Source organism: Chelonus insularis, unplaced genomic scaffold (assembly GCF_013357705.1).
Source record: "Chelonus insularis isolate UGA/USDA-ARS -01 unplaced genomic scaffold, ASM1335770v1 contig_406_pilon, whole genome shotgun sequence".
NCBI lineage: Eukaryota > Metazoa > Arthropoda > Insecta > Hymenoptera > Braconidae > Chelonus > Chelonus insularis.
Genome location: NW_023276563.1, coordinates 935,323 through 949,110, shown reverse-complemented (window position 1 = coordinate 949,110; position 13,788 = coordinate 935,323). Strand labels below are relative to the sequence as shown.

Sequence of the window (13,788 nt, the reverse complement as noted above, 5' to 3'; positions counted from 1 at the left end):
TAATCATTAGATTTTCTTTATTGCTTTGTAAAATATTCAAGTAAATAGTATTAAAAAAAAGTATTCGACCTTCGCAATAGCAACATTATATATTGTTATTATTATTAATAAAAATATTACAATGATCGTAATGACTTGTAGTTATCTAAAAAACGTTTTTCTGTATCACTTGATGCAATTAGTACCAAAAAGGAGGGTGTCCCACCTCTCACAGTAAATCTGAAAAATTTGAAAAATTCAATTCAGTTATAATCTAGTTATATACAGCTATTAATAAATATTAATTCTAATAACCGATAGTTAATGCAATTATTTGCTTCAATATTTATTAAATTAAGTACAAAAGGGTTTGTTAAGGAATTTATATAAAAATAGAAAGTAATTATAAACTTACTCTTCTTGTTTCATAATAGTCCCTAAGGTTTTGCTTACATCTATTTTATGAATAGACATTTTATTCTTTCCTTCAAAATAAACGTTTAAATTGGAGAGAATATACCGTCGACCAATATCCCACTCTGGTGGCTCTTCAAATAATTCCTCTAATTGATCCATAAACCTATTGAGTAATGATGGATGATCATTATTAACGAATGAGTAAATAATTAAATTATAATAATAACATTTATCAAAGCATTATGCTCAGATAATTTTATTTATATAGATCTTTCTTACGGTGTATCCTCATAAAAATTTTGTATGAAATCAGTCTGCATCGTTTCAGGATAAAGAATCATTACAGGCCACACTAATCGATTTGCTTGGTCAAACCTTACTCTGTACTGAGCCAATTGTGGAATTTGTGGTTCTAAGTCCTTCAGCTCAAATATTTTTTTGTCAGTAGATAATTCTATCTTTATACCTCTATTAATTATAGCTTGAATTAACTTGTTTTCTTCTTCTTCTACAACTTTTTCACGCTTTTCTTGCATGCGATCATCACGTTGTTTCTTTTTCTATAAAACAGAATAGAATAATTTAGAAATATTCCACAAGCTTATAGATTTTATCGACCGATGAAAATTTTTATTTACTCGTTCTGTTAGTGCGTTTGTCATAAGTGTTGAAATTTCCTTATTTGGTTCATATTCTGAAAGATACCTATCAGCTAGTTCAATACATTCATCATAATTTTTACTGTAATAACAACATTGAACTGCTCGAGCTAAAGCTTTTGGATAAATTGGTTTAAGTTTTATAGCACGCTTACAATCAGATAAGCTCGACCTGAAAGATAAATTATTATAAAATAAATGTTAGCAATTAATTAGAGAATTGAAATGAACTTCTAACAATTTTGTAATCAACTTACCGATAATTTTTTAACATAAAATGAGCTGCAGCTCTATTATTATATAACTGTGCCCTCAGATCGTCATCTTTACATTTTGTTTTAATTCCTTCTGTGTAACTTAAAATAGCTAAGCGGTATTTTTTATATTTATAATTGAAGTTCCCATCCTCTTTATAATTTGCTGCTAGTTCTGAAACAATTATATACTTATAAAAAAAAAGCTTATTGAAATTATTTTTGCATTTGAATTTATTTTGAGAAAAAATATTATCAGTCATGAAAATTGACTTGTTTCCGGGAAATAAGAATTTTTTCATTACTTGTATCTACAATAATTGAATTTTAATTAATTATGACTCGTGACTCATTTGATTGTTGTGGCAGGAAATTTTTATTCTTTGGTAAACAAAATTATATTACCATTAATGCAAAAATAATTTAATTTGAAATATTATTGCATATTAAACATTTTTCTGTTCTGTGACTGATTAATAATTAAATCTTCAATAAAAACAGATTGGTTTTAAAATTCAATTAATCTCATATCAATGCAAACCTTCAGGAGTATTTTCATCCTCTCCATACTTGAGCTGTTGTAGTCCCTCAATAAGAGGAGAAAGTTCTTCACCAGGTTCTGGGGCTTTTTTCATGAAAAATGGATGTTTTTCCATTTCTTCCTCCCACCGATCTTCAGGCCATCCTTCTGTATAAGATTTTCTTTCTAAATTACTAATATATTCGTCTAATTCAGCATCAAGTTTAGCTGCTAACTCCAAACGTTCTTCCTCACTCCACTTTTTTTTTTTAGTTTTGGTGTTTGTTACCTCAGTCATCATAAAATTTTACTAAAAAAAAAAGGCTCATATAAATGCAAATATTCATTACTTAAAAATAATTTGATAGTTTATCAAATAAAACTCAAATAATTAATTTATTTAGAAGAATAACCTATGCACAGCTTTTATAACCTCAAATTTCCATGCTCGTTTATATTTAGCAACTTGAAAACATTCAAACAATGGTCATGGGGTAATAATAAAATAAATCTTATTTAAATTATCAAACACAAATACCTTATTTTACAAATTCAATTTAAAAAATAGTAAAATTTATATTGTATATTATAACTAGTTGACTTGTTCGTATATAATTTTAAATATTTCTTATATTGGCAACAGTGATTGGAGTAAAGACGCGCGCATTTCAACTTCACGTGACGTATTACGTCAATGCATTTTATTGGTTGTATAATTATCTTTTTGTGTATTCCTTGCCCATCCACTTCACGCTCCATTCATAGCAGGGACAAAAATTGAGTTTAGATCACTACCATTTGCTGGTGTACTATCAATTTTTTTGATTATCATAATCAGTGATCATTAAGTCACGTGAATTCAAAACTCTTAGTAAGTATAATTTGATTTAAATTTCTATTTGTAACCTTAATATTCTTCAGAAAAATCATAAATTCTTGAATTTTTAAAAACCCTAATTCTGTATACTTCTTACTCCAGTTCCCACCAGTCAACATGTCGATATCAAGATTTACTGGAATTGAATTGGGACCTCCCATTGAGGTTTTTGCCCTCCAAAAAGCTTTTACTGATGATCAGTTTGAAAATAAAGTTAGCCTTGCCATGGGTGGTAAGTAACTATGGTTCTATATTTAATTTCTTGAATAAAACATAAAAGGGATTAGAAAATACATTTTTGGAAATCAACTTATCATGATTGATATCCAAACCGAACACTTGTGAATTTTTTGTCAATCGTTTTGTCAGTGTGAGAAATAACAGATATTGTTGTTTATTCTAATAGCTTATTTAAAAATCGGTTTTTGATATCTATGATAGATATATTGATATAAACTATTTATTTTATAAAAATCCAAAGTAGAGATATAATATTTTTTCTATTAATAACATCTCAAAATAAAAATCTTCGATATTCCTATTTTCTTTTTTTGACATGTGACTTCGTTATCTTCCTTTTTTGAATTCTTATCTGAAACAAAAAAATTTGATAAATTTGAATAACAGAATTGACTTAAAAATAGATCTGTAATACATTGGAATTATTTGTAACTTTAATCAATTTTTTATTACGATAATAACTTATAACAACGATACTTATCTTAATGTTTTGATTTTTTCTTTTATTTAATATTCAAAGATACATGCAACCTCATCTCATTCGTATCATCCTACTGTTACATAATTAATCCCACATGTATCACATTTTATTCTGTGTATTGACTCCAATGTCACTTTCATTAGTTCTACACTTGTGGATTTTTTTTGAACAATTTAATGTAATTAGCATTTATTACTATCTATTAATCCACGAAGAATGTTTATGATTTTTTATTTAATTGTTTAGCTTACCGCACCAATGAAGGCAAGCCATGGGTTTTACCTGTGGTGAAAAAAGTGGAAAAGTCAATGGCTGCTGATGAATTACAAAATCACGAATATCTTCCAATCTTGGGTTTAGATGCTTTTAGCCAACATGCAACGTCGATGCTTTTAGGAAAAAATTCTCCAGCTGTTCTTCAAGGAAGAGCCTTTGGAATACAATCACTTTCAGGCACTGGTTCCTTACGTGTTGGAGCTGAGTTTCTGTCAAGAATTTTCCACTATGATACATTCTATTATAGTACACCTACATGGGGTAAGTCTTCGAAGAAACCAAAATATTTATAGACACTTTTGCTGTTAATAATAATTCTTATCTTTTTCCAAGCAATGTCATTGCTGAACTGATAAAATCATTTATTTTTTACATCGAAATATTTCATTCTTTTTTAGAAAATCATAAATTAGTATTTGCGAATGCTGGATTTAAAAAAGGATGTACGTATCGATACTGGAACCCAGAAACTCGTGGGGTAAATATTGAAGGCATGTTACAAGATTTAAGAGATGCACCGGAAAACTCTGTAATCATTCTCCATGCTTGTGCTCATAATCCCACTGGATGTGATCCTACTCCAGAAGAATGGGGAAAAATTGCCGACGTCATCGAACAGAAAAAACTCTTCACATTTTTTGATAGCGCTTATCAAGGCTTTGCAAGTGGAGATCCAGATCGTGATGGATTTGCCCCCCGACTCTTCGCAGAACGTGGAATGGAATTTTTCTGTGCTCAGAGTTTCGCTAAAAACTTTGGCCTCTATAATGAGCGTGTTGGCAATCTTGTTGTTGTTATGAACGATACGAAAGAAATTGCTCAGACTAAATCTCAATTGACATTAATTGTCAGGGGAATGTATAGCAATCCACCTAATCATGGAGCTAGAATTGTTGCAACTGTTTTAGGGAATGATGATTTGCATGAAGAATGGTACTAATCTTTTATTATTTTTTAAATAAATTTATTATGAAAATATTGTTTATTAATAATCTTCTTTTATAGGAAAGACCATATTCGTGTAATGTCAGAAAGAATTAAATTAATGCGAAAAGCTTTGTACGATAGACTTTTAAAATTAAGAACACCTGGCACTTGGGAACATATCATTCAACAAATAGGAATGTTTTCATACACTGGTATAACAGGTAATGAACTCATACATTTAATATTTACTCATTAAAAAAATTTTTCATTATTCACGTAATTTTATAATGTTACAGAGAGACAAGTTGAATATTTAAAGGACCATTATCATATCTACATGCCCCGTAGTGGTCGTATCAATATTTGCGCTTTGACTGACAAAAACATCGATTATGTGGCAAATGCCATCCATGACGCAGTCACACTATTTCCCGACCCAACAGGCAGTCCCATGTAAATCAGGTATTGATGTAAATACCCAATAAAATTACCGAAACGTAATAAATGAACAAAGCTAATATAAAAAAATAATTTTATTAAATGTGAAAAATTAACTGATCGCATATGATACGATTTGTAACATGAATATTAAATAGACAATGAATCAAATAGGCGTAAAAGAAGAGAACAATAATAACAGTAATAATTAAAACTATTTTAGAATTGATTGAATGTACATGGAAAATTCTAACTGTAATGGTAAAAGTAGAAGAATTACTTTGGCACAATATGTAAAGAGTTTTAAATAATATTGATGTGAATTAGTGATTAATGTATTAGAAAAATGGAAAGGCTTCATTTAGAGAAATTGAAGGTAGAAAAACAAATAAAAAGTACAAAGGTCCAATTATCGATGAAATATTAAAATGTGTGCACATGCTGTGATGCATTCCGTAATAAACAATCGCAATGATTGCGTTATTAATCATTATCTATTATGAATGCAAATTAATTTTATAGTTAAATTAACGTGCCAAAAAGGCGTAACATTTCATAGAGCTCGTGAGCTTGAAATTTCTTTTATTTAGGATAAAATGTCTGACCGAATAATTAATATCAATAAATTCAACATGAGCTTCTTAGAAATGATTGGATTGTAGAATACCGTTGTATAGATGCAAATAATTTATTAGCAAGAGCAATAAAATTATCAAAATTTCTTTTCAGTTTAATTGAAGCGTGTTTTTGGAGTTTATTCGATAAAATAGTTGACAGATTTATTCTGGCATGAATTTCGAGCAATATTACTAGACAAAATAAGTATAAATAAACTCGAATTAATTGTTTATTTACTTAAACAATCAAACAGAAAATATATAAATCAAGAACAAATACTGCCAGAGGGGTATTTGAACAATTTACAAGAGTAGATTATTGACTATTTCCAAAAAAATATTGATAATAATTAATTAATACATGAAATCAACGATAAAAGATACAAATGATTTATCTAAACGTATCAAAAATTTTCACAATAAAATAATTAAATATTGGAGTAAACGTATTAGTTGTAACATACGTTCAGACTGTTTGATCTTACGGATAAATTTTAAAATACTCTGACAATGGGAAGAAAGGTTTATATTTTATAAAATTCTACACTAATTAAAATATATTTACACTCGCAATAAAATGATTTATATCATTAAAAATTTTAAATAATTGATAAAATGAAAAAAATTCATTATGTGTTATTTTTGAAGTTGTTTTAAAGATAAAAAAAAATGTTAGTAGTTGCATTTCAGGCAAAATCAAGCATTTATGTATCGAATAATGAACTATCCTTGTGTAACTGATGTATAGACAATACTATAAAATAATTAATCGATAAAAGAACGAATTGTAATAATTGAAATATCTTATGCTCAGAGCAAAACCCTGTAATATATCAACGTATTGCTGTTTTGTGTTAACAATAAGAAAATAAATAGTTTAAAAAAATATTGTCTTTATTCTTCTATAACTCTAGCTAAAAATATCATTATATATTTTTTAATCTATGATATATATACAATGTTATTTAAATTAATAGTGACAATAAATACTTTATTATTATTTTTTATAACATTGAATGAAAAGTAATTTACTAAAGTCAAGAATTTAGATGAATCTCAAGTATCCCACTTGGATTGTTTTTTCTTGAATGTCTCTTTACCATCAGATTCAACAGCGGCATAATAGCCCATATCTTCATATTTTGATCTCATGTAAAAAATGTAAGCTGAGCAACCGATCATCGCAGTTAATCCTAAAGCCATCACCACTATATTCTGTAGAAAAATTCACTTTTATTTATAATAGCTTAACAATGTATTGAACATCGTTTTATCACAAACATTTAATCTCATCTTTTTGGAAAAGAAAAAATTAAATTGCTTAGTGCATGGTAAATTTGTTTAATAATTTGTTTAATTCAAGAGTACTTACAGGCCGTGCATATAATTCAAAATTTACTACTCGAAAGAACATAGTACTTTTTAGAGAACGTAAACCTGCTCCAGGTGCTGCTTTTTCTCCATTTCCTGGTTGGCTTGTCATTTTTGAATAACACTGTAACTAGTAAGAGTTTTATTCTTCAATTATATTGACAAATATATATATTGATGTCATCAATAAACAATGAGTTAATTATTAATAATCAATGAAATGTAATCATCTATTGTCATCACGCTTTCTTGTTACGAGGTTATGTGTTATGTTTACTATTTTTACCTTCGAAATTTATTGAAAAAATTCAAGTATTTTGAATAAAAAACTTTAAATCTTCATTAATAATTAAAATTAAACAATCGAATAAATAGCTTATACTAATTTTGTGTTTGTATTGAAGTTGTTAAATAGAACATCTAAGTTTTCTAAAATTTTTAAATGACTGTAGCTACACGAGTTAAAATACGATACTTACATTCATTTCATACTGTGAACATAAGGTCGTAGGTTCGAGCCTAGGTGGATGCCCGCTTAGTCTTTTGAACTATTTTTCAATTCAACATCCACAGACTAGCTCCCTGTTGGTGCTTTAATCACCAGCAGTGGCGTTCCCTAAACTGTGGAGATAAAATGCTTGTGCTTTCGCTATGTTCTATGGTCCCATCAATGGCTCTAGTAACACGCAGCCTCGCAACATTTTTATTTTATTATTCAATTAATTGAATCATCAAAATTCATTGATTTTTTTTTTGTTTTAATAATGATTTTTTGTAGGTCATCGTTTGTTGGCATTCTTAATATAATAAAAGGTTTATCTTTCTGAAAATTAGAAAACTATAGTGTCATGAATAAATTAATTTTTTCATATTAACAACAATTATGGAAAATAAAATAGAGCAAGCATTCAAATTATTATCTCAGGAAGCTAGAGGTTGTAATGGAATCGTATAAATGAATGATCAATAATTCTATTACGATTTTAATCTAAAAATATTTTCAGAATTGTATCTATCAGAGCATGTAGCAGAAATTGATGGATCAAAAGATAGTATCAAACCACTAGAATTCTATCGAAATTATGTGTCTCGCAATATTCCAGTTTTGATAAAAAAAGGAATATTAAGTTGGCCAGCAATAAAAAAATGGAATACCGAATATTTTCGAAAAGTTTTATCAAGTAAAATAGTCAATGTAGCAGTGACTCCCAATGGGTATGCAGATGCAATAGCCTCTAATCCTGAGGGAAAAGAATATTTTACAATGCCAGAAGAGCGTGAAATGAGAATGACTTCATTTTTAGATAAACTGGAAAGCTCAAGAGATTTAAATGAAATTTTTTATATTCAACAACAAAACTCAAATTTTGAACAATATTTTTATGAACTTTGGTCAGATGTCGATAAACTTCCTTGGGCAACGGAAGCATTTGGAAAGGATCCAGATGCTGTTAACTTCTGGATGGGAGATGAACGTGCAATCACATCAAGTAAATTTTATTTATTTCTTTATTCTTCTATTCATCTATTCACATGTTAAAATTAATCTTATCATCTATCTTAATAATTACAACTTATTAACATAAGCTTTTTGATTAAACAATTGATTGTAATTATATTTTATGTTTTAGTGCATAAAGATCCATATGAAAACATTTATTGTGTAATCTCTGGCAAAAAATATTTTACTTTACATCCACCAACAGATTTACCTTGGATTCCTTACAAAAAATATCCACCAGCCAATTATAAAAAGTGCGGTGATGACTGGATTATTGAACCAGTAATTCACGATAAAACAGTTGATTTATCGTCTAATTCAACAGATTATACTACTGAAGATTTAATACCTTGGATTTCTGTCGATCCTTTAACTCCAAATTACAATAGGTAAATCATTTATTTGAATATTTAATACCAAAAATACTTTATATTTTTTTCGAATAAAATATAATCATTTCGAAAAAGTTCCATCAAATAAAAGTGTTAAAATAATTTTTCACCAAATAATGAAATTTACAAAATAGTAATGCTGTTGATGTATAGCATCTATAACAAAATCATGTGTAACTATAAAACTTTTTGTCATATTATTTCGATAATTTTTTATTTATTTATTTATTTGAACTTCATTGTTCAAAGCTAAACTTTAGTGTTACCTATGACTAAATAAATACTATTTTATAAAATTTTGTCTTACATTTTAAAGTTTCAATACCATTTTTATCAAATTAAAAATCATTTGTTTCAGATATCCACAATATAAAAATGTGACACAATTAAACGTAACAGTAGAAGCAGGTGATATTTTATATCTCCCATCGTTATGGTTTCATCATGTTAAACAATCTCATGCATGCATAGCATTAAATTTTTGGTACGATATGGATTACGATATTAAGTATGCTTATTACAAATCTATTGAAATTTTGTGCCAATAAAAAGTCTTGTTGTCTATACATATTTATGTCTATTTATTTAGTCACTAATAGTCGTAACATGGTTATTATTAATCATTTTAATTGATAAAGCACACACACGTATGTGAATGTTTTGTATAATTTCCATTTATCTGAACATTTACGTTATGTAAATACTAATGTTTACGAGAACAATTAAATGTTCCATAATTGCTTGCAAAATTTATAATTATAAACCTGTAATTTCGACTTCAGAATATTTTCAGATATATTTATATAAGTCAAATTTCTTTTTGCTTTCAAAATAAAAGAAAATGTTATTGGTCTTTGAATCCTTATACCTCAAACATACAATAATTATTGAATATGATTATAACTAATTAATCATAATTTATGTATAAATTTCATTTTCTTATATCAAATGCATTACTCATATCTGTAACGCCAACTTGATGTATTTTGTGATCGATTATGATCACGAGAATGACCACGTTCCTGACGATAATTACGAGAATATGTAAAATTATCATCTGACGAGTGATAAACTGATTCTCAGGCTAAATCATCATCCGGATCACTATTCATAGCACTTCGCCATGAACGTTTAGGATATCCAGGTCCATGTTGGGTTTCATACATTTTTCGATTTTCAAGATAACGTTTGTAGTTATTTTCACGTTTTCGTCGCTGTTCTTCAGCTTGTTGTCGTAATTTTTCTGGATTCATATGAGATGTAACCATGTGTCGAGTAAGTGAACTCATAAATTTGTATGTAATTCCGCATACATCACACGATAGAATCTCTTGGTTTTGTCCTTGCTGTAAAATAAAATATTCCAAATTGAGTACTGTAATTTTAAAGTAAATCATTTCAATTTATTTCTTCGTTAATAAATTGATTAATCAATCAAAATTATGTAAAACTAAATTTGTACGTCACAAATCATAGTTGGATAAAACTGTTTTATCATTTTTATCTGTACTATTTGGACGTGTGCAATGTTTTTATCATCATTTACTACAAAAAATATATTAATTTTGTTATCTCCATATCTCTAAGCTTAATAATTCGTCAATATTTAGATACTTTTAATGCTCCATTCATAATTTTTTATCTTAAAAGGTTTATTATACTGAAAATTATATAGATTCGCATATTTAATAAATTCCATTGTTAACAAATAAACCTTATGCGACTCTCATCAATTTGTCAAAAAACTTAACTATAATATTAATTAAAATTTAAAAAAATAGTAAAAAAACCACTCACTTTAGATTCTTCACGTACCTGTTGGTGCACTAACATATGACGCTGTAAATTATTCAGTCGATTAAATTCTCTTCCACAAACTTCACAATCAAATTTCTTATCAGGATCATGATTCTTCTTGTGCACCATTAAATCAGTAGAGGTTGAGAATAATTTATGACAAATGTCACATGTATGTCCACGCTGTTGTTCTCCAGCTAAATGAGATTCCTCGTGTTTTTGAAGTGCAGGTTTATCAACAAACCGTCGACCACAGTAAATACAAGGTAAAGGTTTAGATTCAGGATTATGAAGACTCATGTGACGACGTAAGGCAGGAGCAGTTGGGAAAGTTTCTTGACACTCCAAACATTGGAATGGTCTATCTCCTGTATGGGTTTTCCTGTGTCTAGCTAGTGTATTTTGATCAGGGAATCTTTTCGGACATAGATCACAAGGGAAATTACGCGTCGTTATATCTTCTTCTCGAGCGTGTTTTAATCGATTGTGTCTAAGTAATTGGAACTGGGTTTTGAAACTCTTTTGACAAATTTCACACTTCAATGCATCTGTTGTTGGAATAATTACTTGAGTTCTCTTTAATCCGTTTTCATCTTCGGAGATAATTAGAGAAATCGTTACTGTGTTATCTTCATTGTCATTGTCATTATTGGTTGGACTTGATGTCGATGATCCCTATAATTATGAGTAAAATTATTATTTTTTTGAAAACATTAACTTTAATAACAACAAAGAAAAATTGACGATCGTGTCTTATTACCTGTCTTATATGGTCGTTTTCTATATGTGGCGTAATAATAGCAGCTTCTTGTGTTTTTTGTTGAACTCTCATTTCATGAGTGTCTTGTTCATCACTCACAGGTTCAGCAATAGCATAATTTCCGTCTTCCGTGAAATAAACTGGTTGCATAACACCATTTTCATCTTTAAAATAAAGTTGACCATTTTCGTCTTCATGTAAAAATATTTGTTCCTAAACGAATACAAAAAATAAATTAATAATTTTAACTCTATTACTTAAAATAATAAATCTATCTATTCATCAACTAATTAATTATTACCTGATCATTATCATCTTCCTGTCCTTGTTCTTCAGCCTGTCCTTCCCATTGTTCTTGTTCTACAATTTGTTCTTGATCTTCTTGTTCGAGAGCTTGTTCCTCATATTGATATTCCTCTCCATCATTTACTGCATGAGCAACATAAATATTACCCATTTCATCTCCTTCATAATAAATCGTTCCTTCTTCTTCACCTAAATTTTCTTCTAGTCTCTCCATCTATTAGAAAAATTTCGATTAATTTTTTATCATCATATTTAAAACTACAATAAAATAACTAATAATATTTACTTTAATATATCGTGGATCTTCCTGATGCTTTGAAGATTCATTCTGTTTTTTAGATCCTAAAACCGTGTACACTAAATCATTTTCAACATTCTTGACAATTTCATGAGGACTATCCTCTTCTTGTCTAATTCCTTTTGCTTTACTTGAACTTGATTTATTTCCATTCATTGTAATTTGCTTGTCATTATTTGTAATAACTTGATTGGCAGAAGCTGATTTTATTTCTAAAGGATCAGTTTCTTCAAGCGTCCAATCATCATCTGCATCATAAGAAAATATTCTTTGACTGTTGGTACTTCTATCACTGTCAAGACGTGGTTTTTTAGATCTGTGAGCGACTTTTTCATTCTGATCATCAACAGATTCACCATCAGTAGTTTCTGCTGCTGATACTGTTTTGGATTGTTCTACAACTTCCTCAGTTTCTTCCTCGCTTTCTACAACTTCAATTTCTTCAATTATTTCAACTATTTCTTCTTCCTCTTGAATATCATCTGACTCTTGAATCTCTACTCCTTCTTCAGTATACATTATTTCCTCCATAACACCATCTTTTGATTCTAAAATAGCTTTCAATTCTTCCACTTCCATTGTCGTCGTTTTCGCACCAGTTTTGCTGGCCATTATTTGATAACGTAATCTTGAAATTTATATATTTTGGATGCTGTTTATGAAATTATAATTAATTTAATTTACATATTCAATATACATAAATAAAATTTAGTTCGAAACAACTAAAGTAAACTAAGTTTTCCCTCTAATAAAACGTTTATAATAATTTGAAATATAAACAATTGTATAGATAGGGGTTATTGTCAGGACATTCGATTAAATGTTATGCTTGAGCTTTTGATTTTAACATTTTGTGCAATTGACAGAAATATTAGAAGTGAACTCATGATTAAAATGAAAAAACATTCAATTATAAATCATAAAAAAAGCAAATAGTTGCTCCAGTAATGGAAAAAAGGTTAAAGTATGGCAACAGAGGACAGCAAGTATTGGACAAATGGCCAGTAGAGAGCACATAGGATGGGTGATGCGTAATGCAAGGCCGAGACTAATGGAAACATGCATTATTTAATTATTATTTTTGTTTATATTATAAGCTTCAGTATTTGTTAAATAAATAATATGGAAAGAAGTTTATTTCAATTGAAATTTGTCTTAGAACGCGGCTCACCAGTCGGTACGGCTCAGGCATGCATTTATCAACGGACAGCAAAATGGCTACGATTACACGACATCGTTGTGTTGTATGTGATTAACCTATTTGATGGACTATTTAGGGCCATGCTGATCTTAATTATTATTTTACATACCTGTTAAGTAGTATTATGTATATAATTAACACGTAGAATCTCGCAATTACTGTTTAAAAATAATTTTGTACTCGGTCGATACGCGTCCAGTTTCCCCACTAATCGAGTGACGCCACCATAATTGAAGAGAAATGTTTATCGATGGCCGCTTCAGAAAAATCCCTATATTGTATATACCAACTCACAAATTCTCTCCAATCACAAACTTCGTCTTCTAGGGTAGTTGAAAATTATTATAGGGAATTTCAGCATAGGTGGCGTCGTTGTTGAACGTTCCCGCCCGTTTTTCTCTTCAACATTTTTTTGTTGGTCTTCCTGCATTATTATTATAACATAACCATAAACAATAGCTGTCAAAACGTGCGCAT

At 28.8% G+C, this 13,788-nt stretch overlaps 5 protein-coding genes across 11 annotated transcripts; 2 read left to right on the top strand and 3 right to left on the bottom strand.

The window, feature by feature from the left end:
- On the bottom strand, positions 1 to 2,502 carry Dpit47 (DNA polymerase interacting tpr containing protein of 47kD). 3 transcript variants are annotated; one of them, XM_035087338.1, is made up of 8 exons: positions 2,368 to 2,450; positions 2,243 to 2,294; positions 1,851 to 2,139; positions 1,313 to 1,484; positions 1,035 to 1,227; positions 676 to 956; positions 395 to 559; positions 1 to 219 (listed from the first exon to the last, which is right to left on the bottom strand). In XM_035087338.1, the coding sequence occupies exons 3-8, from the start codon at positions 2,128 to 2,130 to the stop codon at positions 117 to 119; spliced, it is 1,194 nt and encodes a 397-aa protein (XP_034943229.1). In that variant the 5' UTR covers positions 2,131 to 2,139; positions 2,243 to 2,294; positions 2,368 to 2,450; the 3' UTR covers positions 1 to 116. The 3 variants fall into 3 exon arrangements, with proteins under 3 accessions (XP_034943229.1, XP_034943231.1, XP_034943228.1); XM_035087340.1 differs by lacking the exon at positions 2,243 to 2,294 and having other exon boundaries at positions 2,368 to 2,502; XM_035087337.1 differs by having other exon boundaries at positions 2,243 to 2,449.
- Positions 2,503 to 2,544: 42 nt separating this feature from the next.
- Positions 2,545 to 6,571, top strand: Got1 (Glutamate oxaloacetate transaminase 1). Its single transcript, XM_035087336.1, has 6 exons — positions 2,545 to 2,700; positions 2,809 to 2,938; positions 3,674 to 3,964; positions 4,102 to 4,636; positions 4,709 to 4,851; positions 4,927 to 6,571. The coding sequence occupies exons 2-6, from the start codon at positions 2,824 to 2,826 to the stop codon at positions 5,085 to 5,087; spliced, it is 1,245 nt and encodes a 414-aa protein (XP_034943227.1). The 5' UTR covers positions 2,545 to 2,700; positions 2,809 to 2,823; the 3' UTR covers positions 5,088 to 6,571.
- A 7-nt stretch (positions 6,572 to 6,578) lies between these two features.
- Positions 6,579 to 7,710, bottom strand: LOC118069318 (small integral membrane protein 8). Of its 3 annotated transcripts, none has more exons than XM_035087344.1 (3): positions 7,536 to 7,710; positions 7,058 to 7,180; positions 6,579 to 6,900 (listed from the first exon to the last, which is right to left on the bottom strand). In XM_035087344.1, the coding sequence occupies exons 1-3, from the start codon at positions 7,539 to 7,541 to the stop codon at positions 6,742 to 6,744; spliced, it is 288 nt and encodes a 95-aa protein (XP_034943235.1). In that variant the 5' UTR covers positions 7,542 to 7,710; the 3' UTR covers positions 6,579 to 6,741. The 3 variants fall into 3 exon arrangements, with proteins under 3 accessions (XP_034943235.1, XP_034943234.1, XP_034943236.1); XM_035087343.1 differs by having other exon boundaries at positions 6,580 to 6,900; positions 7,058 to 7,186; XM_035087345.1 differs by lacking the exon at positions 7,536 to 7,710 and adding an exon at positions 7,343 to 7,517 and having other exon boundaries at positions 6,582 to 6,900; positions 7,058 to 7,186.
- Positions 6,889 to 9,497, top strand: JMJD7 (Jumonji domain containing 7). 2 transcript variants are annotated; one of them, XM_035087341.1, is made up of 5 exons: positions 6,889 to 7,189; positions 7,835 to 7,991; positions 8,061 to 8,546; positions 8,688 to 8,946; positions 9,308 to 9,497. In XM_035087341.1, the coding sequence occupies exons 2-5, from the start codon at positions 7,940 to 7,942 to the stop codon at positions 9,495 to 9,497; spliced, it is 987 nt and encodes a 328-aa protein (XP_034943232.1). In that variant the 5' UTR covers positions 6,889 to 7,189; positions 7,835 to 7,939. The 2 variants fall into 2 exon arrangements, with proteins under 2 accessions (XP_034943232.1, XP_034943233.1); XM_035087342.1 differs by having other exon boundaries at positions 6,889 to 7,315.
- Positions 9,498 to 9,509: 12 nt separating this feature from the next.
- On the bottom strand, positions 9,510 to 13,547 carry LOC118069314 (zinc finger protein 69 homolog). 2 transcript variants are annotated; one of them, XM_035087334.1, is made up of 6 exons: positions 13,421 to 13,547; positions 12,099 to 12,762; positions 11,808 to 12,026; positions 11,507 to 11,719; positions 10,747 to 11,421; positions 9,510 to 10,295 (listed from the first exon to the last, which is right to left on the bottom strand). In XM_035087334.1, the coding sequence occupies exons 2-6, from the start codon at positions 12,720 to 12,722 to the stop codon at positions 10,029 to 10,031; spliced, it is 1,998 nt and encodes a 665-aa protein (XP_034943225.1). In that variant the 5' UTR covers positions 12,723 to 12,762; positions 13,421 to 13,547; the 3' UTR covers positions 9,510 to 10,028. The 2 variants fall into 2 exon arrangements, with proteins under 2 accessions (XP_034943225.1, XP_034943226.1); XM_035087335.1 differs by having other exon boundaries at positions 10,765 to 11,421.
- Positions 13,548 to 13,788: the final 241 nt, after the last annotated feature.